Genomic DNA, 15,900 nt, shown 5'->3' with positions numbered 1-15,900 from the left:
TGGAAAGTTTTCTCTCACGAAGGCCTGTGTTTTGGAGGTACAATGACGCGAAGCTCCGTCTTGAGTGAAATCAATGTTGTCTCATTACTTTTCTCTGGTCCAAGGTAGCACTTTTTTATCCAGAAGTTCCATGTAATCATCTCAATTGACCCGCTCCTTACTCTCCACAAAAATGCCAGGAGAGACTCAGTAATACCAAAAACCATGGTGCCGGCTAGACTTTGTGTTTTGAAGACAGCTTCCATTGAAGCTGAGCCATTTTCTGGATGTTCTGCTAATTCAGAGTGGCATCAACGGTGAAATTTTTTCATCAGAAAAGAGAAAAAATTTGCCTCAATTTTTGTTGGGCTTGAGATAATTTAGAATTTTTTTTTGCTCATCCAACCGTCTCAGCCTGCTCTTTTCAGAGATTTGATGCCTGGTTGTCACCCTCGTTGATTTTGCTTCAATATTATTCCAGATTGAAAATAATAAAATGTGTTCTACTAGATAAGATCAACACTGTATATACACTCCTAATTAAAGAATTAAAAAAAGGGTATAATGCGAATATCATTAATTAAGTTTACAGAGTAAATGTTATAATAACGACGAGACAAGAAAAAAATTTGTTCGTATTATAATAACGTTCCTCATTTTTATATACCTATCATTCGTTTATTTATTAAGGCAATCACATTTATTACAGTAATTAAATTACATTAAATCAGAACATAATGGATTCTCCTTTTCGTTTTTGTCAGGAGAGGATATTCCTTCAAGTAGTCCTTGAAGAAGAAAAAATTGAAGCAAAACTTTACTTTACTTTTTTTAAAGGATTTTTATAAATGTCAAATAAATTATATATTTATTTAAGAGTTATATCTATGGGAAAATTAAATTTCAAATAGATTTAATGGAAGTTTCAATAACAAAGTTTTGCCAATTAGGAAAAATATTGGATTTTTAAACTTTCTAAAATTTTACATATATTTTTTCCTCTGCAGGCACCATCAATGAGTCCTTGGCCTCCTTCTTAATCACATGTTACATTAAAAAGTCATGTATTATGATCAAGTAAATAGGTAGATCAAAAGTATGCCAAATTGTTTTTGTACAAGTCTTCCACTTAACTACTGCTGGTATCAAAATATTTACCAATCAAATATTTCACAAATGATTAGATGGAACCGTATACCTAAAAGCATTTTTTTTAAATATATAGTAATTTATTCTTCTAAAAACCTATTTAAATTAACAAAGTTGATTAAATTTTTGTACTAGGTTTTAAAAACACTTGAGAAGATAAAATGACATAAAATAATTACTGAGTGGTACATTAAAATCCAAACATTTTGAATTTTAAAATTCTCCACGACACAATTTATTAATTAAGAATATAATTTCAACAAAATTAATACTCTAAATAGATGTGTGTCTGAACTCTCTGAATCATTTATGTATCTGGTTTACAGGCAATGATTGCCTCCAGGCGGTGGGGGATGGACAGGCACCCATTGTAGATGTTAGTCCTCTGTTATGGCGTCCCAGTACTGACTGATAGAGGCTTTGAGAGCTTCGGTGTTTGGATGAATGACACTGCAGTCCTTCCCCCCTCGACATGCACTCAAAAGGTGTAGTCCAGGAGGTTGGCATCAAGGCTGTAGGGGGGGTCAAAAAATAGTTCATAAGAAATCAAAAGACACATTCTAAAGATTCTTAAAACAGAGGAGACAAGATTCTTTGACTGCTGGTGTCAAAAGTGGCCTCTTCGCCCTCACAAGACTCTTTCCACCAACTGTTTTTGCTCTCTGAACAATCTGGTGTGAAACCCCGAGATCTCTTGCATGGGCTCTCCTGGACTTGAGGAGATTGGCCTGGGCTTTTTTTAAATTCTAACTGGTCCAGTTTGGCCTTTTTGACAGACTCATTCTTCCTCACCAACGTTTTGTACTAGCTGATGGCGTAGAGGGTGGTCCTGAAGACACCCAGCTGTTTGGATTGTCAGAGTTGAAAATTGTGGATCATATTCTAGTTTCTCAACTGATATGTAAGCTACAGAGGACAATTGTGTTTTGTTTTGTAACTAATTGTTTATAATTTAATATATTGAAATATGAATTAATTTTAATCTCTCAACCTTCCTTAATTATTTGATACGTAAGCATTGAAATTTAAATTGTCCACTCGGTAGTTAATCGTATAAATCGATTAATAAAAAAGTTATCCTGCATTTCATCCGAATAGTAATGAAGAAATGCATTAATAATGACATCCATAACAATAACAAATTTTTCACAAAAGAAAAAAAACACACATAAAAAAATCAACCAATCATGTAACAATAGAATTAAGAAACTGACTTTATTCGGTTTAATCAAATCTCGTTAAGAGCTAGTTCAGCTATTCTCAGTGAGGATAAAAATTGTTTAGCTATTTCACAATTGGGTTGTTTCGCTACAGTATTTAATTTATTGGATAATGCTTTACTTGATCAAAAAACTCCATGCTAAATGTAAACGACTTTAAGATTTCGTACACATGACCACATTGATATTCATTAGATCATATATATGTATATGATATACATCAGGGAGCACTATCCACAGTATCCCCTATACGCACAATTTTACATGGAAAACCCCTGCAAGATTTCATTTACATAATTACTTTGTTATTTCTTAGATCGAAAATGCTTTATCTTCATTCAAACATTCTGATAGATAACTTTATATTTATTAATATAGTTTTATTTTGTCAATAGTCAATATTCACTTATTTTTCTTAGAAAGGTTGTTAGAACTAATTTTCTACTTATAAAAATTAATTATAATTATTTGTAGGCTCTTAAGTAGTAGTGATATACTTTTTTGATCGTTCCATCAATCAGATTAACCACTTTTCTTTTTATTCACATAATTACTTTGTTATTTCTTGGCAGATCGAAAATGCTTTATCTTCATTCCCATTTTTCAAACATTCTGATCTTTTGTTAGATTTTAATGCATAATATATCGGTAGTTTGACTCAAACATTCTGATAACAGATGAGTAATTATAATTATTTGTAGGCTCTTAAGTTTGAATATTTTTGAAAATCATTTTTCAAAACTTATAGATATTTATAAACTGGGAATTTTTTCTGCACCGCATTCACTAATTTATGTAATATGAAGTTGGATTATCAACGGGAAAAAGTTATTGAAGAGAACAGGGCATACTTGGCTTAAATAGGACGAATATAAAGCTTTTTATTCAGCATAGAAATAAAGTGAAAGATAAAAATTACTTTTTCCCAAAATAATATATTATATACGCGTATACGTGTGAAAGGCATGATAAATGTGGTAACCTGGTTTACTGATTATGACTCTTCTGTTAATTATCATCCTGCTATTTTTTTGTGTTTTGCACTTTCAAAAATGAGACCTTTTTAGACAAACTTTGTTTCAAATTTATTAATTATACTAATTGTATAACTTTTAAAAAAGAGAATTTGTATAAAACTGTTTAAAAATTATATAAAATTGAATGAACTTGTTAGTTTAACTCTTATTAAAAAAGAAAAAAATAGAAATAATTTATTTACACGTATTATTTAAAAATTAAATGTGACTCTTTCTAAGGTTTAGAAATGAAATAAAGTACACCCTGGCTCATTAAATCATATTATTAATAAATTATTATAATGTCGTCGGAGAAATAACCCTCAATAACTGGTTCAATTTGGCAAATATTGGCAAAAATAATAAAATAAAATATTTCACAAATGGAAAATTTTATGTCTTACAGTTAGTGTTTGTAATTTTAAGTCAAAAATGCATCGTTTTCTGACATTTTTTCTTAAAATATCAAATTGACGTTTGATGAAAAAAAGAGTAAATTATTGACAAAATAACTGATATTTCAGTTAAACATTTTTTTAGTCAAATTTATATGCAATCGAATCTCCAGACAAATTTCTACATATTTTATTTTATCTACGAATCAAATATTTCATTGAAAATTTTTCTTTATTTTTTGTAACAGAAGGAAAAAAAAAACAGCAATTTTCACCAATTCCTTTTCGTTTTGCCATAACTTCTTTGATCTCGTATAAATTTATAAAAAATATTTATTTTTATAGTTTTTTTTTAAACGTCAGTCACTTTGTGATTTTGACCTCAACGGTCTATCTAATAGACTCTTTGGACTCTAAGAAATAATTTTTGTATGTATGGTATAGAATAAGCCTCCTTATATGACCACCCAAAAATTATCACCTCTGTTTTAGCCTGACTAACTTTAAAAGAAGCCCCCATACAAAATTTTATCACTTTTCTTGGTTTATTTTATAAATGCGAAGGGATGTTTGAAAAGTAGTCCGTGCAAAGTCCAAGAGATGACACTAGAGGCGCGTTTCAATGTTATTTTTAGTTATTAGGATCTCTTGGAAGAACAAATACTAACTTTCAGCCAGATCCGTAATTTATTTTTTGTTTGCCATTCCTTTAAATCGAGGAATCGGCAGGAAAGATTATGGCTGGCTAATGTCTTTTGGATTCGGAAGGAATATACCTCATCAACCATCTGGAAAAGGGTAAAACTATTACTGGTTCGTATTATTCATCGTTATTGTACCGTTTTAAACCCGATCTGCAAGAAAAACATCAACGTTTGTCCCACAAAAAAATCATATTCCATCATGACAATGCACCAGCTTACATCTCAGCAGTACTGGTCGAAAAAATTAATGGAAATAGGGTTTAACTCGAGATGCCCACAGCACTAGTAATCCCATGCAACTTCACTCTTCCGTCATACATCACCATATCATAGATTTTATTAATGATTTCTGGAGTAGTAACCTCAACAGGGCGTCCAGAACGTTCAGCGTCACTTTTGCCAATATGGGCACTCCGAATATTTTGAAACCTATTATTTACTGTTCTAATCGAAGGTGCAGGGTCTCCATAACATTTATCAAGCTTCTTTTTAGTGTCTTGAGGTCTTTATCCTTTTATTTATAAAGTAATGTTTAATCAACACACAAAATTCTTTTTTGTTCATTTTTTGGAAATCACTTCACTTCCTCGATTCAAACGAATGCCAAACAGAAAGAACTATACCGATATGGCTGAAAGTTGGTGTGGTTTCTTCCCACGAGATGCTACTTACTAAACATAATTTTGATACGTGCCAGTAGAGTTAATTTTTGGACTTTGTCATCAACTTTCGTATAGAGTATAATCATAATTCTAAAATTTATAAAATTTGACATATAGATATGATTATAATTTGACAATTGCCAAGTTTTATAATCCTTCATAATTCGTTAAGACTGGATTAAGTGGACTTCTGTGTTCTCCAACAGTTAGAACCAAAGGAAGGTAATAGGAATCAAAGCAATATACTTTTAATTTGATCATTCATCTCAAGGAATGCTTGAATTCGGAGTTCCGTATTCCAGGAAGGACGACAGGATGGCAATGCCTCTTAACTATCTCTCTTCAAAGTTAGTATGATATCATTGTATCGTGTTGAAACTTTGAAAACCCATAAATGTGTGCGCGTCTAAAACTGAACACTCTCAAATTTTTAAAGTAGTTAAATAATTCTGTAATTTGTAAAGTGGTCGACGAATTAATTTATTTAACATGAAAAATGAGAGTCTTACACACATGTCCATTCATTAGGGCCGCCACCAACCAACCAACTACCAACTCCAGCCCCAACGGGAACTTGCTGCATGACTTGGCGATGAAGCTCTAGTCGAGGTCGGCTCAGGCATTCTTGAGGGCAGATTTCAGCTGGCCCTTGGACTTGTATTGGACTACCGACAGCATCTCCTTTAAACACCCAAACACTGCGAAGTCAAGCGGCGAACAATCACGGGAGTGAGGCGGCATTCTTAAGCTTGTTGAGAAGAATCTTCGACCTTGCGGGGCGTTTTTCCTTGTCTACATGCTTAAGGGCTTGACGAGGGGTTCTCTTGTAGACCTTAAGGCTAAGATCTTTCTTACCTAGCCTGTCCATGATCCTTCTGCTGACGTTGAACTCCCTGGAGAGGCCGCTGACGGTGACCTTGCCTCTCTTGTCCTCCACATAATTTTTCGCAGCAGCAACCATTTTGTCCGACCTTCGAGGTCTTGACTTAGATCTAGTGGTCGCCTCTGGAGTCCCTTTGGCTACCACGCTGTAAACGGAGGTGCGGCTGCAGTTCAGAACCTTGGCAATTTCAGTGGGAGTTTTTCACCGTTCGGAAAGTTGCAAAATGGCGACTCGACGTCTCTCCATATTATCGGCTGTTGTTTTACTGTTGCTTTTTAGATTTTGCTGGAGTTTTTCTTATTACTATTCCAGACCCTTGCCTCGAAGTATAAACCGGTTTCAACTCAATAAAATCATGAATATGTGCATGGCATAAAATTTAAAGAAGTGCTCAGTTTTAGACGTGCACACCTGCATGACGTATATACAATTTATAATATTATAATTTTATATAAAATTATAATAGCCTCAGACCGATTAAAGATTTCTAGACCGAAACTCAACACCTGTTATTACCCAAAACTAACACTAGTTTCTTTTTTGAGTGAGTTATTAAATAAAAAACTTTATAGAAAAAACAATATATTTTTCGTTAATAAATTATAACTGATTTTATTTCAATACACTTAAATATATGTATGCATTTATTTTTTCTTAAAAAAAGAGTTTTAAAGATTTTTTTATTCTTTAAATATGAGCAAGAGGATGTTTTCATTGTCTTTTACATGAAAACTTTTTCTTGAGATACTCTGGAGCTCTCCTCCAGAGCAATTTTAGAGAAAATGACATCAATGGGAGAGACTTCTTCGTACATGTTGGGCGATTCAACTAATATCATTATAGATCCCACAAGAGCGGAAATACCAAATACCCATAAAAATAAACGATCTAGCACCATGGCAACTATGCCCCAATCCTGGTCCTCCTGTATGAAACAAAGTGGAATTAATAATTAGATAAATTTTATCATTCTTTTTTTTGTTGTGATTCCCAAACGGATTATTATCAAAGGCTCCTCTAAAGATTAGGTCAATCATATTTATTCAACTAACCTGTAAGGATGGGACACTTCACCATACCCAATAAATACAAAATGGGTTATCAATAGGGCAAGTTTTTTTTTTTTTTTTTTTTTTTTAACTTTTTCGAAGTTTAACTACGGCTAGTGCAGAAAAGTTGTTATATGCTATGAAAATAAACTATGAAAAATTACAAAGACCTATAAAGTTATCTTTTGGTAGCATATCTTCTTCAATATTTAAGAAGGAGTCGAAAGTTCTTTATTTAAAGATGAATATTGAAATAACTCTTTAATCATTATTTTCCATTTATCAATTATGATAGACATTATAGTAAGCTATAAAAATAATTTCCTAAGTTTTTTTCGTAACGTTATTCTATGGAGGAAAAATAAATAATACATAAGAAAATTTTGATGTACGCTATATATGGGTTAGCAAAATGTCCAAACTTTTTTTTCCTTTTTGGTCAATAAGAGAATTTTAGACAAACGTTAAAAAACGTCTGTCAAAATTATTTATGTAATATAATCAAAATGTCATTTTATTTCTATTTATACTAAGTAAAGATACTAGCCATAATCGAAATTAGAAAATAGTTCAAATACAAACCTGCCTAATCTACAATGATTAAAAGGCTGGGGCTGGGAATCACGTTTTTAGAGGCTTACCGCATCAAACTCATCTTGACGTTTCATATGATGTTTGATGAACATAATGTTATGAACTGCTTTTTCTATTGCAAAGGGAGATGTTGAGGACTTGACATCCATTACATCACAGGTAGAGGTCATGATTTTCGTTAAGCCTCTGTAAAGACCATTCAAATGGCCTCGTAGTTGACTGTTGAGTCCTCCATTACCCTTAGCATCGTCTTCTTCATCGTCATCCTCTCCTGAATTAATATATTTAAAATATACACCTAGACATTTACATCATGAAACTTGCACACTTTTTTCCTTTCCTCTTTTTTGATCAATGAAAAGCTATTTTCTTCTATTTTTAGAATAATTAATGCAATGTTAGAGAAAATTGAATTAAAATCATTGTGTAATGAATATCTTAGGAAATTATTATAAGTTGTGTTACCCCGACAATGACCTTTCATCTTGACCTTACAGCATTAAATATCCTTTTACTGTGAATATATATGTATAATAATCTTTCCAGCAAGTTTGATCAAAATGGGTTCGTAACTTTTGGGCTAATCTTGGTGACCAACAAAATTACAAAAAAGGGGGGAGGGGAATGTAACCTTTACTGAACTTTGTTGGCAAAGTTTTATATATCAACCCAAAAAGTATTTCAATTGCTCAAGAAATTTATGAAACAATGGTTTTAATTCATTTCCATCTTTTAATAGCTACTTGAATAGGTTTTCCCAACGTTGCCCGGACATTAAGAAATTAAAATTTAAATCTGCTTAACAGAAAAGAAAATATAAATAACTTTTCTTTGCACACTTTTTTATATAGGAGATTATAAGGTTTAGAAAAGATAAATATTCAAGTTGAATTGGCGTTTGCTCATATTTCTTAATATTGTCAAATATCCTTTGTCTTATTTTTCTTCTCTAAACCTTATCACCTCTTTATATATATATATATATATGCAAAGAAATTTCAACGTCATCAATGCATTGGCTTGAGCGTGATTATCAGACGGTATCAATATAGATTATACTCTAAATATTGACTTATGTTGGTTAAAAAAGTAACAGAAAAAAAAAGTGTGTGTTGCATCTATAAAATATTATTTACGGATATGTACATATATATGCAATAAGTTCATTACCGTACTTCCCAGCCAAACTTTTGAGAGCCGGATCCGATTGTCGTAGATATTTACTTCGACGTGTTTTCATCGTATCTTTAATTACTTGGATAGGGACCCTCATGAGCAATATACGAGGAAGACGTTGAATAAAGGTTCTTCGAACCCATTGGGGCATTCTATGAGTTGAGGGCTTACGATAATGAAGGTTTAAAATGATGGTAGTTAGAGTCACAGCTATGGCAATGAATATCATACTGAATATGAGATACCTGTAGAAGAAAGCACCGTATATAAGAAATCTAATTACATTCTAACACTTTGACTTACCTTCCAAGAAGGGGAAGTGTTTTCGAAGTAGCTGGGATGACTTCTATGACAAGAGTAAAGTAGAGAGTTTGAGACACGAGAATAGCTATGACAAGGGCTGTCTTTTCCCCAGACTATTTGAGGAATAATATAAGTAATGAAAAGGTTAAAGATCCTTTTCACAAACATTGGTAACTTACCTGAGCAGGCAAATAGAACACCAAAATCGACAAATAAAAAATTCCAACACAGGGAATGATTAGATTTACGACGTAAAAAAGAGGTTTCCTCCGAATAATTATGCTAAAATATATATCTGGGTAGGGTTCTGGGCAGCATGGGTAAGTCTTGACATGTCGCTCTGCCGGAACTTCTAATATATCCCATTCAACATTCAAATAGTACTCAGAAAGATCCATTCCGTAGGATACAGTGTCATTATCCGGCTGAGAATTAATGTGAACTAAATCCACCTAAAAAAATATTTATTTACGTCACACATATGGAAAAAGACTGGGCTACTAACCTGGAATCCGTCAAAAGACCAAGATCCAAATTTGAGGAAGCAGGTCTGTTTATCAAATGGGAAAAACTCGACGTCAATTTCACAAGAGGATTTAAAGATGGCTGGAGGTGTCCAAACCACTTTTCCGTCATAGTGGAGTATGGCCTTTGTCATTGTAGTTACAATGTAATCCCCATCAGCACTATTTGGGGAATTAGTGTCATTTAAGTTCAGTTATTCAGGAGTATAATTTATTCATTCTTACTTATTGTAGAGAATTATGTCGGGTAGCCAAATATGCTCAGAAGGAACGTAGATTTCCGTGACTCCTCCGTATTCCGATGGATCCCATGTGAATTTGTAGTCCTTCCATTCCTATAAGGAATAAAAGTATATTAAAGGTCAATAAATAGTGTTTATTATAAATGCAATTATTCCATTATTCAACATAAAAAAATATAAGGAGTTACATGTACAGTTATTAAAGTACTGAACTTGTTAATCATCAATCTGTTATTAGTTTTATCTTGACTTTTTTTCTAAATTGACTCTTTAATTGGTCAAATGGAGTCGCAATGATTAAGTATGAATAAACATTTTCGTATCACATAAATATTTTACCTCCTGTAACAATAAAATAAGTGGTTGTAAAAGAGATAAAGAAAAGAACAACGTAAGTTCACATGGTGAACGGGAAGGGAGGAAAAGTTATATTAAAAAAATAACCACATGTTTTATGAATTACAACTTATTAGACAAACTAAATAGAATTCTTCTATGTAGTTTTTATCTCCCACTTAATGTTTTGAGTGTAAAGACTAAAATTGTAAGCTTTACATATTGAGTGTCCGCAGGGGTGGGATGGAGGTACTGTAGTACCTTCATCCAAATTTTAAAAAAATATTTTTTTTTTTCAGACAAAATTATCCCCTTCAAATTCAATGAACTTGTTCCAATCCTCAAAGCACTTTTCGGTATAGCCTTAAGCTCTTCCAGCTATGCAGGCTTTATCACTTCAATCGCAGCAAATTTCTGTCCCTTTCATATGTTTCTTCAGTTTTGGGAACAAGAAAAAGTCACATGGAGCCAAAGTTGGTGAATATGGGGGTTGAGGGGTGATTGTGGTGTTGTCTACGGCCAAAAAAAATGGGATGATTCTTTTGGTGAAAATTAAACAGTTTCGGAACAAACTTCTATGACACTCGTCTCATTCCCAAAACGTTCGAAAAAAAATTATGGCACGAGTCAACTTCTCAAATAATTATTGGACGGTTTTTCAAAAACAAATTTCTATATATTTTTTAAATATTTAAATAAGAATTTCACAATATGCAACTGTTGAGAATTTTTAAGTGTTTTGGAGTACTTAATCTCATTTTTTACACAAAACTTGATGTAAACTATTTGCGGAAATCACAACATAGTTCTAATCGTTATGGATCTCACAAATAATACTGCTACTTTTTTTATTAATTAAGTCCTCCTTTACAGGAAACAACAGCAACAACACATTTGCAAATAGATTTGTAGCTCTTGATGATAAAGGACGTATCTCTGGCTTATCACGCTGTCATGCTGGTAGCTCAGAGCAAATCCAAATTTGGATGAGACGTGTGTCAGACATTATTTTCCAAGACGCAACAAATTGCCAAGCTGTAGGAGGACTACATGGAGGCATGGCAGAAGTCAGCCATATAGTTGATGCAGTAGTTTTTATTATTCTTGGCTGTATAGGGCAGTAATATAAGTGCAGATTTTTTAGGCAGTCCAGATGCCAACGGTCCGTGCTGCCAGATACCGGCGTGGAGAAGATCTTGATGTGTTGCCTTTTTGGTTGTTGCTTTAACATTTTTACACTTTTTGCTTCAACTGACGTTTTGGTGGCGTAATGAAAATTTGGTATTAAATATTAGTACGAGTTTTGGGTGCCCATTCTGTATATGAAGTGAACAAAAATAAATTGGGACTTGCTTCGTTTATAAATTTTTGTTGTAGATGGGTTTCATGTTGATGCACCTCATATATAATTTAAAAAAGGATTCTTCCAACATTTTAGACGCTTCAAATTATGATAATAGACAATTTCTTAGTCTTTTTGTGTGTACTTCCTTTCTCTCCCTTCTCTAAGACGTGGCTGAATATAATTATATTCAACATAGAGTGAAGAAAAATATATACATTAGAGCGGTTCGGTTTTCAACTTTTTTCGAACTTCAATTGTCGCTAAAGCAGAAAAATTATCGTGTGCTATGAAAGTTACCTTTGCAAAATTACAGTTTCCTACGAGGTCATCTTTAGGTCCCAGATCTCAATCAAATTATGCAAACAGGCAAACACTCTTTACATTGTGAATTTAGATACTAAAAAAGACAATTTTCGTAATTTTGAATAAAATAATTTTGACAGATATTGCATTAACCTGTAATAAGTATTTCAACGTTTATCTTTTAAAATTGTCCCAGAGAATAAAATAAGAGATAAATTATATGACCCACGTATAGCAAGCATCCTTTTTTTTTTAAATTTTCAGAATTGAAAAATAAAAAATTTCGTATTTTACTCTCTCTTTTTTTTCCATAAGAGAAAAAAAACCATTTTATAGTTTGTTATAGCTTAGAATAATGTCTATCATAATGAACAAATACAAAATAATGATTTATACTGTTTTTGATTACTTATTGAGGAAATAGATAACTGTTGTCTTCTTTCAAACTTTGAACAAGATGTGAGCGACCTAAAGATGGCATCTTAAAAAAATGATATCTTGCATAGAGCATTTTCTTACCAACTCTAAACTTTTCCAAACGTGCCGTAATGAAAATTAGAAAAAAAAGTTGAAAAACAAATCACCCTAACATCCATTTATACCAATGTATGGGATTAAGGTAGAAAGTTCTGTCATAACCTTCCTTATTTTTATCCTATTTCTTCTCTTTAATTCATTCTCTTTTATCCTTTAAATGTATGTATTGTGCCTCGTAAGTTTTTTACAAAATATCCCTGTTCTATAAGTATTGTTTGTTAAAAATGCAAGTATTTTTTGGCAGTATTGTTTTGTACATATAATTCTAAAAATACATTGAAAGGCCTCTTTTTTTCCCGAAGATGTGCAGCGTCAATATAAAAACAATCTAGAACAAAAATAATAAAAAGTAGAAAATCCGTATATATTTTTGTACTTCTTAATGTCTAGTGTAGCCTATTTTATACCCATGTTTTAGTATAAAATAGGCTCAATTTCCCGCCTATCCCTATCGTTATAGTACCAGAATCTTTTTCGACAGCAACGGAACATTCATAGCATAATTAGTCCACACCCACACCGTCTGTATATATATTAGCGGGCCTAGGAGGCTGAAACTTTGCAGGGTATCTCTTTAAAATCTGGTCAGGCTAACATGAGAGTGTTGAACTTTTTTGGCTATGATATTTAACTTCAAGGCAAATATATACATACTAAACAATTGTATCATATATATGGGTTTGAGCATTTTGTAAAACGCGAAGAGAAGGGTACAAATGATCAAAATTCAGGTTTGATACGAAAATACTAACTACAAATTTATAAACCGATCGCACTTATAAAAAAGTGTGATACACAATACGAGAGCCATCTACAGGGAAAATACTGATTTTTTAATTGCACCAATTATAGGCATTCATAATGGCGGTTATTACAATCAGTTTACAACAAGGAATTGCGTATAATTAAGATCCTATTGATAAAAATATAGAAATAACTTAAGGACTATAGAATATTGCAAATTACATAAATGCAAAAAAAAAAAAGAGCACATCTCATGTTTCTTTTTTATGAAAGACGCTTAAAATATATTTACATATATGTAAATATGTTGCAATAATCAATCAACTCCAAAAACTTTTTGTGGATGTATTTTTCATGAAAGAAATCAATTAACAACAAGCCGTTATATTGTACTCGATCATATAAAAAACCTAATATTTTCTTCTAAGTTCAAATCTCTGTTTGACAACTTCGAATAGTAACGTAAGAATTCCAGAGCTGCAAGACTCTTTTGAATGAGTCTTTTGACTCCCATTTGACACTTTCTCCCACCCCTACAGCCCTGATGCCAACCCCCTTGACCACACCTATTATATACTTGTCGAGTGGAAGGCTTGCTGTGTCCGTCATCCAACCCCTGAGGCCCTCAAAGCGATTTTCAGTCAGCACTGGGGGCCTTGATAGATGACTACATCTGCAGATGATGTTGAGCTTTTCGCCGCTGGATAGAAGTCATTATTGCCGCGTTAGGGGTGGTTACATTAATGATTAAGAGAGCTTAGGCTCACATATATTTATAGCATTGCTTTTGTTGAAGTTCCATTGTTAATCAATGAATTATATCTTGGTGAAGTTTAAAATTTAAAATATTCAGATCTCAATGAACCACTCCGTAGATCAAAGGAGAAAAATGGAAAATAGTGTGAGAATAGATAACGTATTGTGTCTCTAACGACAAAAGAGTAAGAATTCATAGGTCTGAGATTATCAGTTTATTTCGAAAAGACGTCATTGGCAAGTGGCATCTTATACTTAATACCTACATGATCTTAATTGATGCTTAAAGCAATGTAAACCACTCCATGCATAGAATGAATGGAATATTTCAGCAGTAAAAACTATGTATTACGTTCAAACCTCTTATATAAATACATTAAAAGGCGGAGAGAAAGTGTATATAGAAAAATTACTCGACGCTTAAAATTTTGCAGTATTATTAATTCGAACTATTTTATGTATGACGACTGCAGATTAGACGTTACGCAAAATCCAAAATACGCTAATAATCGGATTTTAATACTGACGGCTCTATAAATGCCATATTTGTCAAATAAAACTTGAAAAAAATAGAAAAATGACAAATGTAGCAAGGAAACTTTTGTGGAAAATGTTCCTGTTACAATTTCTGGGACCAAGCAAGATTTTACATATATCCTTTTCTTTTTAATATACATTTTTGTATCTAAATGTGACAATTATAATATTTTAAAATACAAATTTGAAAGAAAGCTTTATTGATAGCTGATGATAGTGATGCACTGCTCGACTTACTCTACGAAGATTTGTCGGTGCTCAATAGTAATAAAAATATAATTTATCTCAAAATAGGTCTTCGACTCTCATCAACATAGATGAAAATAATACTATTCACTTGAATGCTAAAAAAACAGAAAATTGACATAGTGACCCTTACAAATTGAAGTATGTATATTATTTTTTGTTAAATTTTGAATTCTTCATTGTATTCTTTAGAATCACAATTTTACACAATCAACATATATAATATGATTAGAAAATTATACATAGAATGCGTTTAAATAATTAATTTCAATAAAATGATATTAATAATTTAGTGAACCACAAGTACATCTCCTATTAAAAATTCTCAGAGATAGAGAAGCAGCCCTGGACCAACGAACAACATTCCTAGATTGGATGCTATTTGTCAACAGTATGATAAAAAAAGGACAATTATGTGACAAACTGCGTGCCTCCACCTGAGAAGGAGTCTATTATATTATTGAAGGTGGACACGCAGCATTGGATTTCGAGTGAAATAATTCAATTCCTATGCATTGCCGTGTAGAACACTTCATGGATCTGGGAAACAATGTTCTCTATTTTGAGACACTCATCATATGTAGGAGACGTGAGGATAAGCCAATCCAGCCGGGTGAAACATAGGCAGGAATTGATTTGATGCCCCTCTTCAATTATGCTCTTAGTTAGTTTATTAAAGACTTATATAACACCATAATGACTCTTCAACGTTATTCTCCCGTCATTCATGAATCAAACACATTCCGGGTTACACTTAATTTACTATGGTACATATTTGTTATCTAGTTGTTAGTCTTAAAATTTAAGAAAAGACTACAATAGTGCTTTTAATATTTCATAATGATATACTATTCTGTATTTATTCTTCTTTTTTTTAAAATAAGCATTAATAAAATCGATTCTAGGAAAAAATCCCTGCTGAGAAAAAATGTTATTATAGAAAATTGGATAATACTTTACATCTATTAGATAGATATAAATTGAATCAACTAAGACTATTGTTCATGTCAATTGTCTGTTATAAGATTTTGGAGGGAAAAATAAATAACTGCAATAAAGAAGAGAACCATTACTATTTGAAGTAGCATTAATGCTTAGAAAATATAATAATTATACATATGTTCTAATATATTTAAATTATTTTCACTATTGAATCAAATTATAATAAAATAATTGATAATTGAATACCCATTTTTCTAT

At 32.1% G+C, this 15,900-nt stretch overlaps 1 protein-coding gene across 1 annotated transcript in view; it reads right to left on the bottom strand.

The window, feature by feature from the left end:
- Positions 1–6,573: 6,573 nt before the first annotated feature.
- Positions 6,574–15,900, bottom strand: part of nAChRalpha2 (nicotinic acetylcholine receptor alpha2) — a 65,931-nt gene continuing 56,604 nt past the window's right edge. The window contains exons 3-9 of the mRNA XM_040716792.2: positions 9,880–9,989; positions 9,636–9,816; positions 9,310–9,582; positions 9,131–9,243; positions 8,822–9,072; positions 7,699–7,922; positions 6,574–6,933 (exon numbers count right to left, since the gene is read on the bottom strand). Of these exons, the coding sequence (XP_040572726.1) occupies positions 6,730–6,933; positions 7,699–7,922; positions 8,822–9,072; positions 9,131–9,243; positions 9,310–9,582; positions 9,636–9,816; positions 9,880–9,989 (1,356 nt within the window). The 3' untranslated portion in view covers positions 6,574–6,729. The remainder of the gene's footprint in view (positions 6,934–7,698; positions 7,923–8,821; positions 9,073–9,130; positions 9,244–9,309; positions 9,583–9,635; positions 9,817–9,879; positions 9,990–15,900) is intronic.

Source organism: Lepeophtheirus salmonis, chromosome 7 (assembly GCF_016086655.4).
Source record: "Lepeophtheirus salmonis chromosome 7, UVic_Lsal_1.4, whole genome shotgun sequence".
NCBI classification, from domain to species: domain Eukaryota; kingdom Metazoa; phylum Arthropoda; class Copepoda; order Siphonostomatoida; family Caligidae; genus Lepeophtheirus; species Lepeophtheirus salmonis.
This window is presented reverse-complemented; position numbering and strand designations above follow the sequence as displayed.